Source organism: Pinus tabuliformis, chromosome 9 (genome assembly GCF_031772625.1).
Source record: "Pinus tabuliformis cultivar Carrire ecotype Pingquan chromosome 9, CPIR1, whole genome shotgun sequence".
In the NCBI taxonomy this organism is placed as follows: domain Eukaryota; kingdom Viridiplantae; phylum Streptophyta; class Pinopsida; order Pinales; family Pinaceae; genus Pinus; species Pinus tabuliformis.
In genome coordinates, this window is record NC_142307.1 from 21,836,910 (window position 1) to 21,856,300 (window position 19,391).

General features: G+C 39.3%; 1 protein-coding gene across 10 annotated transcripts in view; it reads right to left on the bottom strand.

Moving 5' to 3' along the window:
• Window positions 1–9,241: 9,241 nt before the first annotated feature.
• LOC149146912 (acid phosphatase 1-like) overlaps window positions 9,242–19,391 on the bottom strand; it is an 80,554-nt gene continuing 70,404 nt past the window's right edge. For all 10 annotated transcript variants that reach the window (XM_089445640.1, XM_089445633.1, XM_089445639.1 and 7 more), the window contains one exon: window positions 9,242–9,744. In XM_089445640.1, coding sequence (XP_089301766.1) covers window positions 9,567–9,744 — 178 coding nt within the window. In that variant the 3' untranslated portion in view covers window positions 9,242–9,566. The remainder of the gene's footprint in view (window positions 9,745–19,391) is intronic.

Here is a 19,391-nt window from a genome sequence, read left to right on the forward strand (position 1 = left end):
CCATCTTGCAGGTATCTTTCTCGAACACCGTCTTTACACCTGCATCATCCAACTTGCTTACAGAAATCAGATTTCTGGCCAATGCAGGAATATGTAGAACACCCAAAAGTGTTCTAACCCTTCCACCTTGCAACTTCAACTTTACTTTCCCCGACCAATGATTCTAGCCTTCCTATCATCTCCTAAGAAGACATCACCACCATCGTATTTCTCATACTCGCAGAACCACTCTCTATGGGGAGTGAAGTGAAAGGATGCACCTGAGTCAATCAACCATGCCTCATGATCTACATGTGTACTTGAAGAAGCCAAGTACACATCCCCACCTTCATCTGAGGTGGTTTTCGCCTCTGCAGAAGGAGCATCATCAGATCCCTTTCCTTTATCAGGAGCTTTAGATTTACAATCCCTTCTGAAGTGCCCTTCCTTTCCGCATTTCTAGCACACCACCTTTGTAGGTTTTCCTGGAGATTTAGATCTCCCTCTAGATTTAGATCTCCCACTCGATGACTTATTTTTGTTTCTGTTCTGGGACCGTCCTCATATAGACAAGGCATCACCATTCTGGTTGTCCATATTTTTCCGTCGCATCTCCTCCGTCAGCAAGGCTGAGACTATTTCATCAAACTGCAAAGCAATTGCATTGCTACCTATTGCAATAACCAGACTATCTCACGAATCTGGTAGAGAACACAACAGACTGATGCACTTATCTTCATCTGAGATTTTAATATCAACAGATAATAACTGACTGACCACAGTATTAAACGCATTCAGATGCTCTGTCACTGAGTCTCCATCTTTCATCCTTAGGTTATATAGCTTTTTCCGCAGGAACAGTTTATTCACCAGAGACTTAGATTGGTACAAAGTCCGTAACTTGGTCCACAAAGCCTTCGCCGTAGCTTCCCCTGATAAATTCAGCAATACTGAATCTGAGACACACAATCGTATTATGCTCTTTGCCTTCCGATCCAACTTCTTCCATTCTTCATCGGTCACTCCCGATGGTTTAATACCTGGATCTACCGCGATCCACTGATCTTTATCCACCAACAGATCCTCCATCTTGAGTTTCCACAACTCAAAATTCTGACCATTGAACTTCTCAATCTCTATCTTTCCACTGCTCGCCATCTTCTTTCACCACCAGAATCGATCTCGCAGATCTCCCACTGAACAGGGTCTACCACAGGCTCGAGCAAAACCCCTCAGCAACAAAGGCGTCCCCTTGAAGCCAAAACAGCTCTAATACCAAATGTAGGTTTTAACCCTGTACAGAAATTACCTGCATACGAATTCTTAAACAAAGAAAATAAACAATGCAAGAGCATAACCCATAAAACACATATGCACAAAGATTTTCTCTGGATCCCGAAACCGGGACTACCAGCTTGATTTTTCATTATGTTCCTTTCAATGTTACAATACATATTTATACATGCCGAAGCATCCAATACCATGGACCGAAAACCATCGCGTCCAATACCATGGACCGAAAACCATCGCGTCTAAAAAACATGTGCGAAAAACATGCACAAAACCATAGGTGGGTCCGCCCAACCTAACATATGGTCCAAAACCAAAATTTTCCGGGGCGCTGCCCCGGACCCCATAAAGTGGGGTTACGGGTGCCCTTCAAACCCCCTATTAACTACGTGGAAAGAATATAACACAACCCAACACTTAGGGTGCTCTATGATTGGCAGTTTAAGTTGTTTTCTAAGGGCCTAGATATCTGCATTCTTGCTTTTAATCATCTCCTATGCTGCCTTGACATTGCTAGGATCATATCCTAGCTTGATAATCAAGTCTTCCAAGGCTTTTATCCTGGTGTCTTTGGCCAGAGAGGACATTCTCTCTATCTTTAACTGTGAATGCATATTGTTTAGAGATGTTTGCAATTTGGAGGCAGCCATGGCCGAACTGGTCAAAGTTGAGTAAATCATTTCTCTTGTTTGTTTATGCAAATCAATTTGATTGATTGCATTAAATTTCTTAGCATCAATAGAAAACATGGAGGCTTTATAATCTTCAGCAATCCTGGGCATTGGAATTGTAGGTTCCAGAAAAGCTAACTGAAACTGCCCTTTCTCTGTGTCAAATGTTGATAGTAGCTTGTGTTGTGTAGTGGCAGTCTGCCTCTAGAATTCTGAATAAGTTGTAGATTTGAGGGCTTCATTCTTCTTCTTAATCTCCTTGTACCTGGAAAAAATGTTTGGTTGTTGTGTGGCCATTTGAGATGAGGAAGACACAGGTGACTGTGTGATTTCTTCAACATTAGGAAAAGGAGTGACTGGAAAACCTGTTAAGACCATTGTGGCTTGATCTTGGGTCTCCTTTTCTTCTGATGACTCTTCTTGAGTAGTGGCTTGTGTGTCATCTTTAATATCAATGACAATTTTGTCTTTGGGATCAGTCTTTTTTCTTCTCTTGAATACTTGAAAATCCTGTGATTCTGAATTAGTGGGGGACATGCTTTCCCTTATCCTCTTGGTGTCTTTGTCCTTTGGAATTGGAGTCTGTAGAGAAGTTTGGCTGACAATCTGCTCTTCGGCCTCCTGCAAATTGTTTTTTGTCCATTGCTCCAAATTTGCATGTTGTTCTATCTCCGGTCTGGGTGTGTGTGCATAAGGAGTAGATTTCTGCTCAACTCTTAGTTTAGAAATGATTCCCAGTGGATCATAGGACCATGTGAAACTGAGTTTAAACTTCATCTGCTTGAGTAGTTCATCAAATTTTTTGTTTGTTGCCCTGGTGTTTACAATATATGGCCCCACATATGCCTTTAACTTAAATTGTGCTTTCTTCTTGTTTGAGACAAAGTGCAAATCATCCATGTTAAGCATTTGTCTGATGTATTCGAGAGAAAAAATTCTCATTGGCACAAACTTTGGTAATCTATAGGGAGGAAGTTCACACCCATAGATTCTGATCTCTGTATAATTCTGGTATAAATACCAGTCTCCGACTTTGACTTATTCGGTGAGATGCGGGACCTTTTTTATATCTAGTGAAATCCTTAGTATATCATCATTGTTGACTAGACACAAGGATGTATGTAGAAACTCATCCACAAAATCAGTGAATGAATAATCCTCTAAGTTTCTTCTACTAAAGAAGTCTAGTGAATCACTGATAATGGGGTACCCTGATCATCCATCCTCTGTAATTGGATCTTGAACCTTCTTGCCTAGTAAAATAGCATCAGATATACTAAAATTGATTGATGTTTGAATGCAACTTTAGCTTTAAACTTCATCATAAACTGCTCATGAAGAATATCTGATAAAAATTGGTTGTAATTGAATAAAATTGAAGGCTTCTGTCCAACTGTGAAAGTTGATAGAAATCCTAAGACAACCTCATCTACCCACTGGTTTGAATGATAACCTAACAGACATGTAACCATAGAAATTACATGCCTTGACATTTCAGGAAAAATGGAGGCAGAGTGAGGAGGGTTGCTTCTAGGTAATTCAGAGTTTTCAGGCAGGAAACACTCAAATATATGGGCTCTTTGGGCAAAAGTAAGTTTCTGGTATATCTTTATAAGAGCATCAACTGAAAAAAATATGTAGAGAGGCTTGAGGATTGACTTGAAGGGCTTGGCAGATACTCTCTGGGGTTATTGAGAATAAAACTTGGTTATTTTGGGCCACAACTGCTTTATGGTTGGGAAGGTATCTCATATGACACCAGGTGACAAATTCAGGGAAGAAATGGGTTTGGGGAAAAACAAACTGCGGCAAGAGGGATTCCCAAATGCCCAAATCATCACTGTTATCTAAAAACTTTTGGTTTGCCCAATTTCTGAGCTCGTACAGGTCGAATTCACACTAAGTCTCAACTATTTTGTATTGTGTATCAATTAATGGGGACCTATCTAGATTAGCTACGAGAGGGATCACCAGGCTTTCCTCATCTTTCTTCCCCTTCCCTTCTGTAGTGACATTTTCAATTTCAAAGGAACAACGTTACCTGATTATTTTGACTGAAATTGCAAAGGGGCACGGCTTGCACATGGTGTTGGTAACTTCAAAACACTTCAAGCTAGACATGCACAATTCAAATGATTGTCGAAAGGGAAAATTTGCAGGTTACTGAGAGATTCTTATAACGGAATTCGCGAGGATTGCAAAGGGAATTATTACTGTTTTTGGAGCACGGTATTAATTAGGAATGCATCTGTTGGCGGGAGAGATTGATTGTCCAATGTTTAGTTGTTGTTGGCAGGTGTTTTGAATGGTAACAATCAAATGACATGGAGGGGAGGTGACGTGGATGGCGAGATGAACGACAGGTGGCGTGAGCGGATGGCGCAGGGGTGAACGGGCAAAAGGAAGCACGGGATGGCAGTTTTTGGGGGGGGGTGTTAGGAGTGTTAAGATGTATTGGGAAGGGACCCCCCGAAAACATTGCAGGATGGACACGTAGTTAGAGCGGTCTATTCAAAAACCATGTCCGAAAGTTGTCCCCCGTCGTTGATTCGAGCAGGGACAATTGTCATCATTGATTCAAGCATGGACAATCATTGTCGTTGATACATTCAAAAATTTTATGGTAAATGACAAAAGGTCGTTTCACATCACATCAAAATTATTTAAAATCAAAACTTTAATAAAACATAATTTGGCAGCATTTAGACTAGCACGCCCTATGGGGTTTTATATATATATATATATATATATTTTAATTCCCCTTTTTATTTTTTTTGTTTTTTATTTCTTTCTTTTTCTATTTTTCTTTTTATAGGCTAAACAATTTAAAATGGAAAATAAATTTTACAATATCCATGTGGGATAAATGGCTAAATAACCATACTAGACTATTATATTTATATGACCCTAACAATAGGTATGCAACTCTACTACAGAAACCCTAGATGAGTTTTGTTCCTTGTATAGTCTCCTCAAGAGGGAGACTCCTTTCACCTCCTTACTCGACCTCCTTGAGTGAAGTTCTTTCCCAAACTTGATCAACTTTTATGACTACCAATTTTGGTCTATCCTAGCCAACTTCGAACCTGCAATTTCTCGCACGTGTGAGGGTAATCCAACCCAAAACATTCCTCCAATGTTGACCCTTTCCTTCGCTATCTTCTTGTCCTCCTTCACTGATCTAGAAGCTCTTTCTTAGTGAGTTTCTCGCACTTCTTAGTAGACTTGCTTCACTGAATTGCTTCTCCAAATGAGGCCGACCATGGGTATATATAGTCATTGGTTCATGGAAATTAAGCCAACATGATCTCTTGGAGCAAGCCGACTTCACCTTCTAGAATTCTCCCTTCGTTGTACGCCGACTCAATGAGCGCTGGTGACAAGGTCTTGGAGGATAACTTTACATAGACAAGTATGACTCTTTACAATGTGCAACATGTCTTCATGACAATGACTCTTTTAGACTTTTATGACTAGATGGAAATATCCTAAGGGCTCTCAATGGGAGCCTTTACTAAAATAAAATCTCTTCCTCATGAAACCCATGATGCAAGCATTACAATAATTTTATTTTTCTTCTTTATATCTCTTTACATAAAATCACAATTACATGTCATTATGGAAATCGAACCTAATTACACTTTTCAACAGCAAGCATGCTTCCTTCTCCACTTCTCTAGCTCTAGGAGGTGGAACAACCTCTGCAAAAGTCAAAATAAGTCCCTCACAAAGGGATGGCTCCTCTAGATGGGCTAATAAGTTCTCAAACCATGCTCTAAGTCGCCTTCACATCATCAAACTTATTTTAAATGAGTGTCGAGTCAGTTCCTCATGTTAGGAAGTCAGTTAAGTGACCCTTGCAAATCCTCATATGGTCAAAATAACCCCATGAATTCATTGAGACCACACATGTGGGTTGATCTTCATAATGGATAAAAATAAACTCCAAAAATGGCAAATAAGGGGAGCACTCTAGTTTGCACGTGGCATTTATAGATGATGTCCATGTGAGTGTAAAATAGCCTATTTGTGCCTCAAAAAGTGTGAGCAATACCTTGATAAATATGATATTGCCTTGAAAAATGCAAAAATGCATGAATAAGAACATACTCATCTCTTGGCCAAAGTGTGCTACTACATAAGCAGTCCATGTAGGGTACAAAATGAGTGTGTTAAACATAAGTATGTCAACATTTACATAGTGCAGTCACCTTTACATAGCAAACAAAATAAGTGACTAGGGGCTCTCCTAAAACATGTATGCTAATGTATCCAACCCAATATGCCTAAACACCTACCCAAGACATAAATGTTTGACTTGATGTTGGCCAAAGCAATCAAAACCAAGCACACCTTGAAATGGGGACTAAAGGACAAGTTATGAGGGGTCTGGGCAACCAAGACAATTTGTTTTACATCAATCATCCCAGCATGGCTGAAGCACAATATATAGATACATTATCATCACACTTTGCACAATATATAGATACATTATCATCACACTTTGGGCCCATAATAATGGTCACAACTAGCGAAAAAATGTAGAATACACCACAAAGAATACGAGGTGTAACACCTTCCACTAACTCAAGAAATATTAAATGCCACTAGGTAGTTCTTTAATTCCTTAAAACGGATCCTATGGAATTCAAGGAGCCCCTTCCACTAACTCCTCAAGAAACACTAAATGCCACTTCGTAGTTACAAGATTGTTGGGAACAATATTTCACGAACTCCATCATCCATTTTCTATAGCTCAACTTGTGAATCAAGTTCCCCTTAACAATTTGTCAAGTGGTATAATGTTGTGGTGTGAAGTTAGTGTGTTTTGCCCTGGTTTTTTGGGTTATGGAGTTTAAGAGAACTTCAGACTCTATTGTTGAAAAGTGAGTGTTATTAATAAGTCTTTAATCCATACTTCATGATATTTATATGAAGGGCAACTCTATAACAATTATAAGGGGAACACTGTAGCAAGCATAGATTCTCACAAAGATAATTAAACAACAATTGCAAATAGTTTTACAAACATAACTACTTAGTTTATTCTAATTTAATAACATGTGCAAGCCAAATATTTCGTCAAGATCCTGCACAACACTGTCCAAACACATCAATTTACATGTAATAACCGAATAAAGTAAAATGACCAAAAATATGATAAATTGACGTTGGCTAATAATACACAAATGAAATGTTTGGGTTTTTAATGGGTAAATGCAGAGAAAGAAAATGACCAATTGAGAACAATTTCAGGGCTAATCATTTATCACAATTTAACTTTACAACATGACTTCATATAAACTTTTTACTCCGGCCAGGTCGGTAATTAGTGTCACTTGGGACCTTACCTGATCCTTAGATTCTGGACCTTTGTTTAGACTAGGCGGGTCGGTAACCAGTCTCACCCAGGACCTTGTCTGATCCTTCGATTCTGGACCTTTGTTTAGCCTAGGCAGGTCGGTAACTAATCTCACCCAGGACCTTACCTGATCCTTAGATTCTGGACCTTTGTTTAGCCTTAGAAGCAAACTTTTCCTTGTCTATCCTCTTAAATGAAATATCTCCCTCCCCTTTCAGACAATACAGTATACTAACCATACCGAATGAGCCTTAAGAATAGATCCTTAGAAAATAAGTTTTCAACTTAAACTTAGAAGTTACACAGTATGACCATTATTTAAATATGCATTTCATCAAATTTGTGCTGAAGAACGTCATCAATGAAGCAATCAACAAAAATTGTTTTTAATGGAAATACCAAGACCTTTGGTTAACTATGAGGAACACGAGAGATTCCTCGATGTGAGGATGAAGACAACGAAAGCAATGATAAATGCTATTTTCAACACAAGGAGTGTAAAAGAAACTTGAGTTCAGGAAAAAATGCTGCAGTTGAAGCTAGCAACGATGGTTCATCCAAATCCCTAGCATTTTAGGATGGATTCACAAAGATGACACATTCACAATCAAGAAACAACGTGAGTTTAGCTAAAATCATAGATGATATAGCATATGATGTGTTGTTAGATATGAGTGAATTGGTTGTTGGTAGCCCGTATCTTTAGGATCATCATGCAATGTTCCAGAAGCATGCCAATCAACACAAATAAGTAAGGATGAAAAAGCATATCTATCGTACTCTTATAGAGGAAAAGGGACCATCTCTTACTTTTTCAGCCCAAGTAAAGCGGCTGATTAATGCCTACAAAAAATTCATTTTATTCATGGTGAAACTGCAGACATTAAATGGAATTGGTGCAGACTTGACTCAAGAACAAATGGATATAATGAAAGGTTGTCAGAAAATGAAGGACAATTGGGATTATTGCTGCAAAAGTAGAGTTGAATGTAAATGCAGAGCCAAAGGGGCTACCTACAGCACACCCAATTTCGAATATATAGTTAATTTAGATTCAACATTGTCAAACATGGCTCTGTATCGGATTTCGATCTTGGAGAGTGAGGAGATCAAGTGGCAGGTGCAGGCCTTGCTTGAGCAATGAGTTATTCAGTGAAGTAAATCCCACAGTAGATCAGTAGGCGTTAGTTCCAAAGGATGGGGGATGGCAGATGTGTGTGATCTTCGTGCCTTGACTAACGTCACCATCAAGAACTGGTACCCATAGTCCAGGACTGACAAATTAATAGATCAACTGTAGGGAGCAAAGTATTTCCCCAAGATTGATTTGAAGTCCAGATGCCAACCAGTTTGGATAAGTGAGATAGACACTTTGGAATTTTGAAAGAAATTGAGAATTTGCAAGAAGAAATCCATGATTGCTTTGTCAACTACAGAAGCTGAACACAAGGATGCTAGAGTTGCAACACAAGAAGCAATGTGAAAACAATGAGCCCAACGGTGAATGAAATCTTCAATAGGAAGCTACAACACTCTATTGTTATAATGGAAGCACCATACAGTCGGCAGAAACCTTTCATGCAAGGACCAAGCATATTGAACTACATGATCAATATCATTATGTTCGGAAGCAGATACAGGAAGGTCAAATCATGTTCAAATACTGAAGGACTAAAGACCATGTAGTGGACATCTTCAGCCTATAACTGAATGAAAGTGAAGTTTGTCAAGTTTAGAGACATGTTGGGTCTTAGAAAAGTTCATCAATCTCCTTGCACTATCATATTGGGAGTCCACTTCACCTGGACGTTTGACTCATGAACCATTTGTCTAGTTCCTTATTTACATCACATGCAAACTCCAAAAATAACGTTTAAAGGATGTTTAGCAATGGAGCGGTGGCTGTTGATGCTCTCTGTGAGCATGGAACATGATGATATACAATAAACACAAAATACATCTCTTTATTAATAATAAAATCCCAATACATATTTTCAGAACTAAATCCTTATCACTTGACTCCAACAGTAGCATCAATAGCCCTTTCTCCCATAAACCTTTGTAAAGAAAGTCCTGGGAATCTGATAATAGGATATACAGCTATTAACCAAAATAGGCAGATTTTAAGAAAAAATCTGTCAATTGACTATGACTTCTCTAAACCACACAACATAAAACAAGAGTTCCCATAAAAGAAGCAGCATAAAGAAATCTCTACGTTTCTTTGTAGACAATAGAATTACTCTCTTGTTCTCGAGACAAAATTAAATGATATGATACAATGGATTTGGCATCTTAAAAGTGAAATTCCCAAGAGCAGGGCCACTGATGTCACTCCACTGATCACCAATAGCACCTTGGATGCGAAAACCTAGACTCTCCAGGTATAACCTCTGTTTGGACTTAAATGTTTGAACATCCGTCTGCAAGTCATCTTCAGGCCTGAAATGTAGAAAGTTGAAACAATATGTAAATTTATCAGTGATAATATTAACAAGCTATGAAAAATTGAACACCGAAGCTACAGGACAATAATAAAACATACTGCCTCAGCCCATGATTTTACTCCTATTCTGCATCCATTGAAATAACTATTTCTAGTTTAATTCCCTATATTCATGTTCATAAACTGAAAAATCCCCACGTAAAGAATTGAAAGAAAACATCTTAAAAAGGAAAAAAGAAAAAGCAAAGCAAATAATTGAGTCGCCACGAGCTAATTTGATAGCTGGGGTTTCTTTTCCACTCATGCAATTTAATGCAATGGAGCTCAAAACAACAGCATTTTGGATGTACGGTTCTCAAAACATTTAACTATCAATAAAGCTATTGAAGCTTGTTTGCAGTAGAATATAGGTGATACAAATTTGCATCTCTCTTGTTTTGTTTGACTCATAATCATATTCTGAGTCCACAAAGTGAGGTCTCTACATCATTCACAGTTATAATCAATTCGACTAGTATTTGGATCTTTCAACCTAACTCCAATTATGCATCAAAGGTCAATTCACGCATCTCAGCAGAGAGAGTACCAATTTTATAACTTCACGATGAATTGAACTTTACAGAATAAGGAGCATTTGGAGGTACAATATCAGAAGAATAAATGAAATCCAGTGAGATCTAACAGATCAATGAAATTCGCTGGCCATATACACCCCTCAACAAGAAATCAAACACCAACATGATTAATTCAGGATTAACTGTCTCAATTTTTTGTATGACTTCAGTCAAGAAAAAGAATGTTTGCATCCTCATGCTTCCAACATCAATCAAGGCATTCAGCAGATTCATTCTCAGAAAAATCAATCATCTAAGCTTCTAAATGTTAAAAGAATTTTGGGAGGAACTGATAAACGAAAAACAGAAGCCATGGTTTAAGTTGAGCACTCTAAAAAGTAATGACAACCATCTCTCAAATCTGAGTCAACCTAGATTCAAGGACAGAAATGATGGAAATAAATGTCTTTCTTACCCTGTTCTGACATTTAAAGAAAGAGTAGAATGTCAGATTGAAAGTTGAAGCCGCTATATTTTGGAGAATGTTATAGCCATTTGGGAAGGGATGGAATGGACTAGATGTTTGGGTCTGGATGCCATGCTCATCAAAATTGATTTTAAGAAGGCACATGACAGAGTGGAATGGATGTCCATCATTCTCATGTAGAAGGCCCTTGTTTTTGGCCCCTTTTCCATCACAGTCATCGAAACCCTCTTTGTCGATGCTGCAGTTTATCTATTTGTTTCTCAACCAAATAAAATTTGAGAATATTTTCCTTTTCGAGCTGATTGGACTACAATTACCATTGGCACCTGCTTTATATGTGATGGCCACATAAGCTTGAGGGTATATTTTTCACAACAAAATGGCTCCGGGTGTCATCCAAGACATCCCCTTACCAAGCCCTAAGGGTGAGCAACTAGTTAATGGGCACTTAGTTCATGACTCCTTCCTCACTTTGTTGGAGGAAAAGGAGATTCTTGATAACACAAAGGACTATCCACAGATCTTATGTCAGACCTCCGACTCCAAGCTCCAGATGGCCAAAACTAGGTGCTTTTGTTTGAGCCAAAAATATGCCCCTGATTGGGTTGGGATCCAATGATGGATCTAGATGCAGCTTGTGCAAGTTTTCAAAACACAGGGGATCATTGTTATGAATCAAATACAAAAATTATCATAAGAAACCAGAAGTACACACCATGTACACCAATGTGAACATGGAGCACAGCTCCAAAATATATAAGAAATAAGTTGCACAATAACTCCTTAAAGAATACGAGAACCTCGTCCAAATACCCAAACACATTCATACATCAAAATCACATTTCCTCAATAATGACAACATGATCTTCATATATACCTATACACACAATGTACATGTGTCCCCTTTACTATTAGGCTGTTGGAAATATTGAGAGGGGAGGTGAATCATTATTTGATTATTTTTGTTCACACCTAATCATAGGGATTGGGTGAACAACTATAATTAGTGTAAATAAATAATAGAGAAAATGGAGAGTCATCGGGAGATGAACTGAACAGTCACTCCCTCTTGTATATAATAATGAACAACCGAATGAATAATAAGGTTACATTTGAGGAGTTACCTCCTGGTCTAACATGGTATCAAAGCTAGCGCCATTTTTGGCTTCCCTCTCTGCTTTGTAACTCCTCTCTCGCAACCACTGCCCCTCTCTGGCAACTGCTGCAGACGTTCGGCTGGTTATGTGAGGCAACTGCGCCACAAGCGCAGTTGAGGTATCACTCTCTTGGTTTCATAGTGTTAAACACGGGTGCGATAAATGAAATTCTCTTATGATTATATATCGGCATTCTGGACCCTAATCGGGTATTTTTCTCGGTTCATACATTTTATTTATAAATCATAGTGAATTAGTGTTAAGCGTTAATATTGAGTTTAAGCGCTAAACCTTTTCTTAAGCGTCTTTATTAAAATATGAATTAAGCACATGGGTAGTATTCGACAAGTGGTAAGCGGTATCTTGCGTGCCCTAAAGGCTGGAAATAGTATTCCTAAATTTCATGCGATTAACCTTAGCAGGGGACACGCAACACAAGAAAACCACTTTTCTCGCACGCTCTCGATTTGCTATGCATCGTGCAAGATTTCACGCGAGATTATACGATAGCCGTTGGATCAAGCGGGATTGATCGACGGTGGAGATTGGCCAAGCTAGTTGGCAAGCGGGTGATGCGATAGTAGTTCGATTAGACGTGTCAAATTTGACGGTGATCGCGTCGGAAGATGCATGTGAGTTAATTTAAATTTCAGACGCGATAAGCTTATGAACTAGGGTTTTAATTCCTTTTGATTCCGTTATGAGATTGCGCGACAGCCGTTCGATTGGGCGGGTCCCATTGACGGTGGAGATCGTCCGGGCTAGTTGGTGAGCAAACGACGCGATATCCGTTGGATCTGGAGAAGTGAGATCAACGGCGCGGATTGAAGCGCTTGATAAAAGGAGAAGTCAACGAGGGACCGACAGCGATTGGTTAGATAAGCAGCACCCTCAGGGGGAAAATCCACGTACAAAACCGGATTTAAGTGCAGCTGATTGGTTACAAAGTTAACCAGTAGTCGAATTACAGACTACCACCTCATTTTCGTCAACCTCCTGCGTCATTTTTTTACCAATAGAAGAGCGATTTTTTACACAGTACATTTTTAAAATGCACTCATTGATATCTATTATGGGAGTGGTTCTCACCGGGAAGGAGAACTATCCAGAATGGTCACGGAAAATCAAACACACTCTCATTTATAATGAGCTGTGCAAAGGAGTGTGTGTTGAAGACGAAGACAAAGAGCCAGAACAGCCTACCTCAAACAAGGAATTCGCCATTTGGGAAAATAAGAACAGCAAAGCTTATGCATTGATTGCAGCATCAGTAAATGAAGAGGTGAGTCGCCATATTTCGCCATTTTCAAATGCTTTCGAAGCCTTACAAAAACTGAAGGAACTTTATGACTCACACTCTGCACTTGAAGTTGTTCAACTCATGATTAAATTGTTCACCCTTGAATTACAAAATGATGATCCTCTTGCTCTTGCATCAGAAGTAAAATCTATTATGCATGATATCAAAGTCACTAATGTTGAACTGGACATTCCTCTGATAGCTTTTCTCAAGGCACTTTATCCCACTTACTCAAATTATCTTGAGTCATTGCAAGCAAATGGAAACCTCAAAGATATTACCTTTGACTCCCTTGTGAAAAAAATTGTTGAAAGAGAGAAAGCTTTTGGGAAGAAGACAGCTCCTCAGTCTTCTGAAGAGGTTGTGTGCCTTGCACATAGAGAGAAGAATCTTGCTCAAAATTCTTCGAGAGGAAGAGGTGGTCGAAGAGGAAGAGGAAGAAATTTCAGAGGCAGGGGGGGCAGACACTCTCAAGGAGAAAAGTCAGATTTGCACTGCATACGCTGCAAAAGAGATGGATCACATGATGCATCCACATGCAAGTTGCCTTGGGACAGAATTGAGCATGAAAGAAACCAACCCAAAGGTAAAACTAATAACAAAGAGAAAGGCATAGCACTTGAATCTGCTCACTATGTAGTGGCACACTGTAATATTGGAGTAAATGAAGACTTGTTTAATGCTTCACTTGCTTCTTGGAAAAATGATTGGTTGCTTGATTCAGGAGCAACTTGCCATATGACTTTTAGAAGAGATTTTCTTGAAGAATTTACTGACAATGTTGATGGAGCAGTATACTTTGCAGACAAATCAAAACTCAAGCCATCAGGGCTTGGTATAATCAGGCTTAAATTGCCTGTCTTCTAGACTTTCTTTTGCATCATGTTTTATATCTCCCACAGCTGAGGAGAAACTTGTTGTCCTTGGTCCACATCCGCCAGCAAGGACACTCCATTCATATGTTTGATGGCAATATTGAGGTGAGAAAAGCATCAGACCACTCACTTGTCATGACGGGGATAGAAGAAGAAAGGCTTCTCAAGCTGCAGGGTACCTCTGCTTGTGCACAAAATTTCTCATACAATTCTCATTATGAAGAAGGTACATTTCCATCAAGTTTATTATGGCATGCTAGATTTGGACACTTGAACTATGACAGCCTCCGCTTGTTGAAGAAAAATGGTGTTACTGGTTTGCCTACAATTCCTAGGAAACTTAAGCAATGTGATGCTTGCATTCTAGGAAAGCATAGCAAATAGTGTTTTCATGATTCACATTCCAGAGCACATAGAAAACTTGAACTCATTCATTCAAATTTATGTGGTCTAATGCCTGTTCCTTCTGCAAATGGAAATAAATATATGATAATATTTATTGATGACTACACTAGAATGTGTTGGGTTTATTTATTGAAGAACAAATCTGATGTTTTTCAAATATTCAAGAACTTTCATACATGGATTGAAAATGATGCACAATCTCATATTGGCTCTATTCGCACTGATAATGGAAAAGAATACACTTCAAATGAATTTGAAAACTATCTTCGCCAACATGGGATCAAACATCAAACAACTGTGCCTTATAATCCCCAACAAAACGGAGTAGTTGAAAGAATGAATAGGACAATCTTAAATATGGTGCGCTCCATGATGTTTTTCAAAAATGTAAAAATGATGTTTTGGGTTGATGCAGTTCTATGTGCTGTATATATAAAGAATAGATGTCCATCTAATGCTATTAGAAACAAGACTCCTTATGAAATGTGGTATGGGCACATTCCTTCGGTAAAGCATCTCAGGGTCTTTGGTTCCACATGTTATGCCTTGATACCAAAGGTACATAGAAACAAACTTGGTGCAAGAAGTCGTAAGTGTATCTTCTTAGGGTATTCAAACACCTCCAAAGCATATCATCTCTATGATGAAGTCAATAAAAAGTTTGTTGTATCTAGAGATGTAATTTTTCTTGAATCATCCAAAACTGACAATGTTGTTGAGCAGCAACTTGATCGCTTGGATAGATTCGCAAATGCAAAATCATTTCAAGAATTTGATAATCAGATTCCACATCTTGAAGGGGGGATTCCTATACTAGATCAACCTGTGGAATCTTCTTCTGAAGCACTCTCTCCCCCGCATGAAACTCCAACAACGGATGATACTTTGAGTGATGTGATTGACAGAATTGGGAGACTCAATCTTGATTTAGTCCCAACTCAATCAACGGAGCAGCCTAGACCATCTCAGAAAGGTCCCCCAAAGTGGTTGACAAAAACACTTGAAAGTGTTCATCTTGATGAGGTTGGAAAGACAGGAACTAGAAATTCAACCCAGCAAAATGGAGATGATGTAGATGACTCTGATTCACTTGTTGATATGGATGTTTCTTATGATTGCGAATTGAATTTGTCTACAAATTTTGAACCAACTTCCTTCAAAGAAGTTGCTTCTCATGATGAATGGAAAGAAGCAATGCAAAAGGAGTATGATGCCTTGATAAAGAATGGCACTTGGAAGCTGGTTGATCCTCCATTGGGAACCAAACCAACTGGTTTCAAGTGGGTCTACAAGAACAAATATAAAGTTGATGGCTCACTTGACAAGCACAAAGCCAGGCTTGTGGCAAAAGGTTTTGCACAGAAGGAAGGGGTCGATTATGAGGAGACTTTTGCCCCCACAGCAAAATGGGCTACCATCCAGACACTCTTTGCCCTAGCAGCTCAGAACGGTTGGAAAGTCCATCAAATGGATGTAAAAACTGCGTTCTTGAATACAGACCTAAAAGAGAATGTTTTTATGTCCCAGCCTGAAGGATTTGTTGTAAAAGGACATGAACATAAAGTATGCAAACTTGTGAAATCCTTGTATGGCCTCAAACAAGCACCGCGAGCTTGGTATGAAAAACTAACTGAGCATCTTCTGAAACTCAATTTCAAACATTATGATCTTGATGATGCAACTTTGTTTGTCAAGAAGGTTGGCAAAACAGTTGTATATCTTGTGGTATATGTAGATGATCTTTTGATGACAGGGAACAATGAGAGCTACATTGCATCCATAAAGAAGGAATTGAGGAAAGTTTTGAAATGACTGATTTGGGCTATGTTCATTACTATCTTGGTATTGAAGTAACTCAACATCCGAAATCCATATTCCTTTCTCAAAAGAAGTACATTGGAGATCTGTTGAATATGTTTGGCATCACTGAATGCAATCCTCTGACTACTCCAATGGAACAAAACTTAAAGCTCACATCTATTGAAGGAAAAGAATTTGAGGATGCAACAAAGTATAGACAGCTTGTAGGAAGTCTCAACTACCTAACTACTACCACACCAGACATTTCGTTTGTTGTTGGAATCCTCTCCAGGTTTATGCAAAATCCTTGTGAGGGACATTGGTCTGCTGCAAAAAGAGTTCTAGAGTACTTGAAGGGAACTCAAGACTTTGGAATCAAGTATACACAGGTGGACGACTTCAGCTTGATTGGGTACTCTGATTCAGACTTTGATGGAGACAAAGAAACTAGGGTATCTACTTCGGGTTATGCTATGAGTCTTGGATCAGGAGTTGTCTCCTGGAGATCACGCAAACAATCAGTTCCAGCAGATTCCACAACAGAGGCAAAATATGTGGCAGCAGCTGAGGCAACAAAAGAAATTGTGTGGCTCAGGAAAATTCTGGAAGATTTGCAGGTAAAACAAGTACAATCGACTCCACTCATGATTGACAATACCTCGGCAATAAAGTTGGCCAAGAACCCAAAGTTCCATGATCGAACAAAGCACATCAATACAAAATATCATCTGATTCGACATCATGTTGAGGCCAAAACAATCCATCTTCGCCATTGTTCCACTAATGAGCAGATTGCAGACATCTTCACCAAAGCGCTTGGAAGAGAAAAACTTGAAAGATTCAAAACGATGCTTGGACTCACCAACATCCCTTCAGATTAGGGGGGGAATGTTGACACCTGGGATTGGGTGAACAACTGTAATTAAATAAATAATAGAGAACATGGAGAGTCATCGAGAGATGAACTGAACAGTCACTCCCTCTTGTATATAATAATGAACAACCTGAATGAATAATATGGTTACATTTGAGGAGTTACCTCGTGGTCTGACAATTTTTAACTATTATTATCTTTTAAAATATTTGAAGCACATAAATTATGAAACACAGAACTTCATAAGAAACACTTGTACAAATTTTCTTTGTAAATATTTTGTAAACTTCCTTGTACAGAGTAAGCACCAACTTACAACTTCCGTAGGCACCAACCTACAAGAGATTTCATTCCCCTAACTAAGCACCAACCTGTAGGAGACATCAACCCCCCAAATGAGCACCAACTCAGCAAACTCTAGGCACCAACCTACGTCTTCAACTATAGGTTTTAACCTCGTACAGAAATTACCTGCATACGATTCTAGAACACAAAAAATAAACAATGCGAGAGCATAACACATAAAACACATATATACAAAGATTTTTCCCTGGATCCCAAAATCGGGACTACCAGCTTGATTGTTCATTATGTTCCTTTCAATGTTACAATACATATTTATACATGCCGAAGCATCCAATACCATGGACCAAAAACCATCGCATCCAAAACCATCGACCGAAAACCATCGCGTCCAAAACCATGTGCGAAAATCATGCACAAAACCATAGGTAGGCCGCCCAACCTAATATAGGGTCCAAAAAACAAAATTTTATGGGGAGCTGCCCCAGACCCCATAGAGGGGGGCTACCTGCACCCCTCAAACCCCTTGTGACCCTCCCGCTACGTAATCGGCGCAACGAAGGAGGGGCTTCGCCCCCTCCCCCCCGCCCTCTAACCCCTGCACCCCTCAAACCCCTTGTGACCCTCCCGCTACGTAATCGGCGCAACGAAGGGGGGGCTTCGCCCCCTCCCCCCCCCCCCCGCCCTCTAACCCCCCAGTTAACTACGTGGGCTAGTCGTGGAAAGAATATAACACAACCCAACATTCTCCCACTTATTGTTTTCTTTCCACAGGGGGCCACAAGAGAGCTTAGTCATTTATCTAGCCCTGCAACGCCCATTGTTTCTCTACACCAAGAGAACTTCTCAGAGCTCACAGATTTTGTCAATGCATCTGCAGTATTCTTCAAAGTGTCCACCTTTACCAGCAACACCTTTTTGTCTTCTATCATATCCCTCACAAAGTGATACTGAACATCAATGTGCTTTGTTTTTGAATGATATGCAAGTTCTTTGCCAAGAAAATTGCACTTTAGTTGTCATAGTCTATCCTTATAGCTCCCTGTACTAACCCCATACTTGAACACAATCTCTTCAACCAAACTGTTTCCTTGCTTGCATGAGTAGCTGCCATGTATTCTGCCTCTGTAGTTGATAGTGCCACTACAAATTGTTTCTTACTCATCCAACTCATTGCACCTCCAAATAGGTTAAACACATGCCCACTTGTACATCTTCTCTGATCCAGATCTCCAGCCCAGTCTGCATCAACAAAGCCACGAATATCCAACACTCTGTCCAATCCTGGTCTTCCTTGGTAGCACAAACCATAATCACTAGTGCCACGCAAATACCTGAAAACTCGCTTCACTGTTGTCAAGTGCTCCTTCCCTGGTTTTGACATAAACCTGCTCAATACTCCCACTGCATGTGCAATGTCTGGTCTAGTACAGACCATTGCATACATTAGGCTACCGACTGCACTTGCATATGGAACACGGGACATGTCCACTTCCTCTTCTTGTGTCTTGGGACACTGTTCAACAGATAACTTCACACCTACAGGAATAGGAACCTTCACCAATTTACTATCCTACATATTAAACCTCTACAGTATTGTCTCGACATACTTCCTCTAGTTTAACCAGAGCTTCCTCTTTGCCCGATCTCTTTTAATTTCCATGCCCAAAATATAGTTTGCAGCACCAAGATCTTTCATGTCGAATTTGGAGAACAATTGGGTCTTCAAATCCTGGATAATTTCTTTGTCATTTCCAACCAACAACATATCATCCACATACAAGACCAGATAAATAACACGGACACCAATTAATTTAAAATACACACAGTGATCTGCTTTGCTTCTAGTGAAGCCAAGTCCCCGTATAAATGTATCAAATTTCTGATA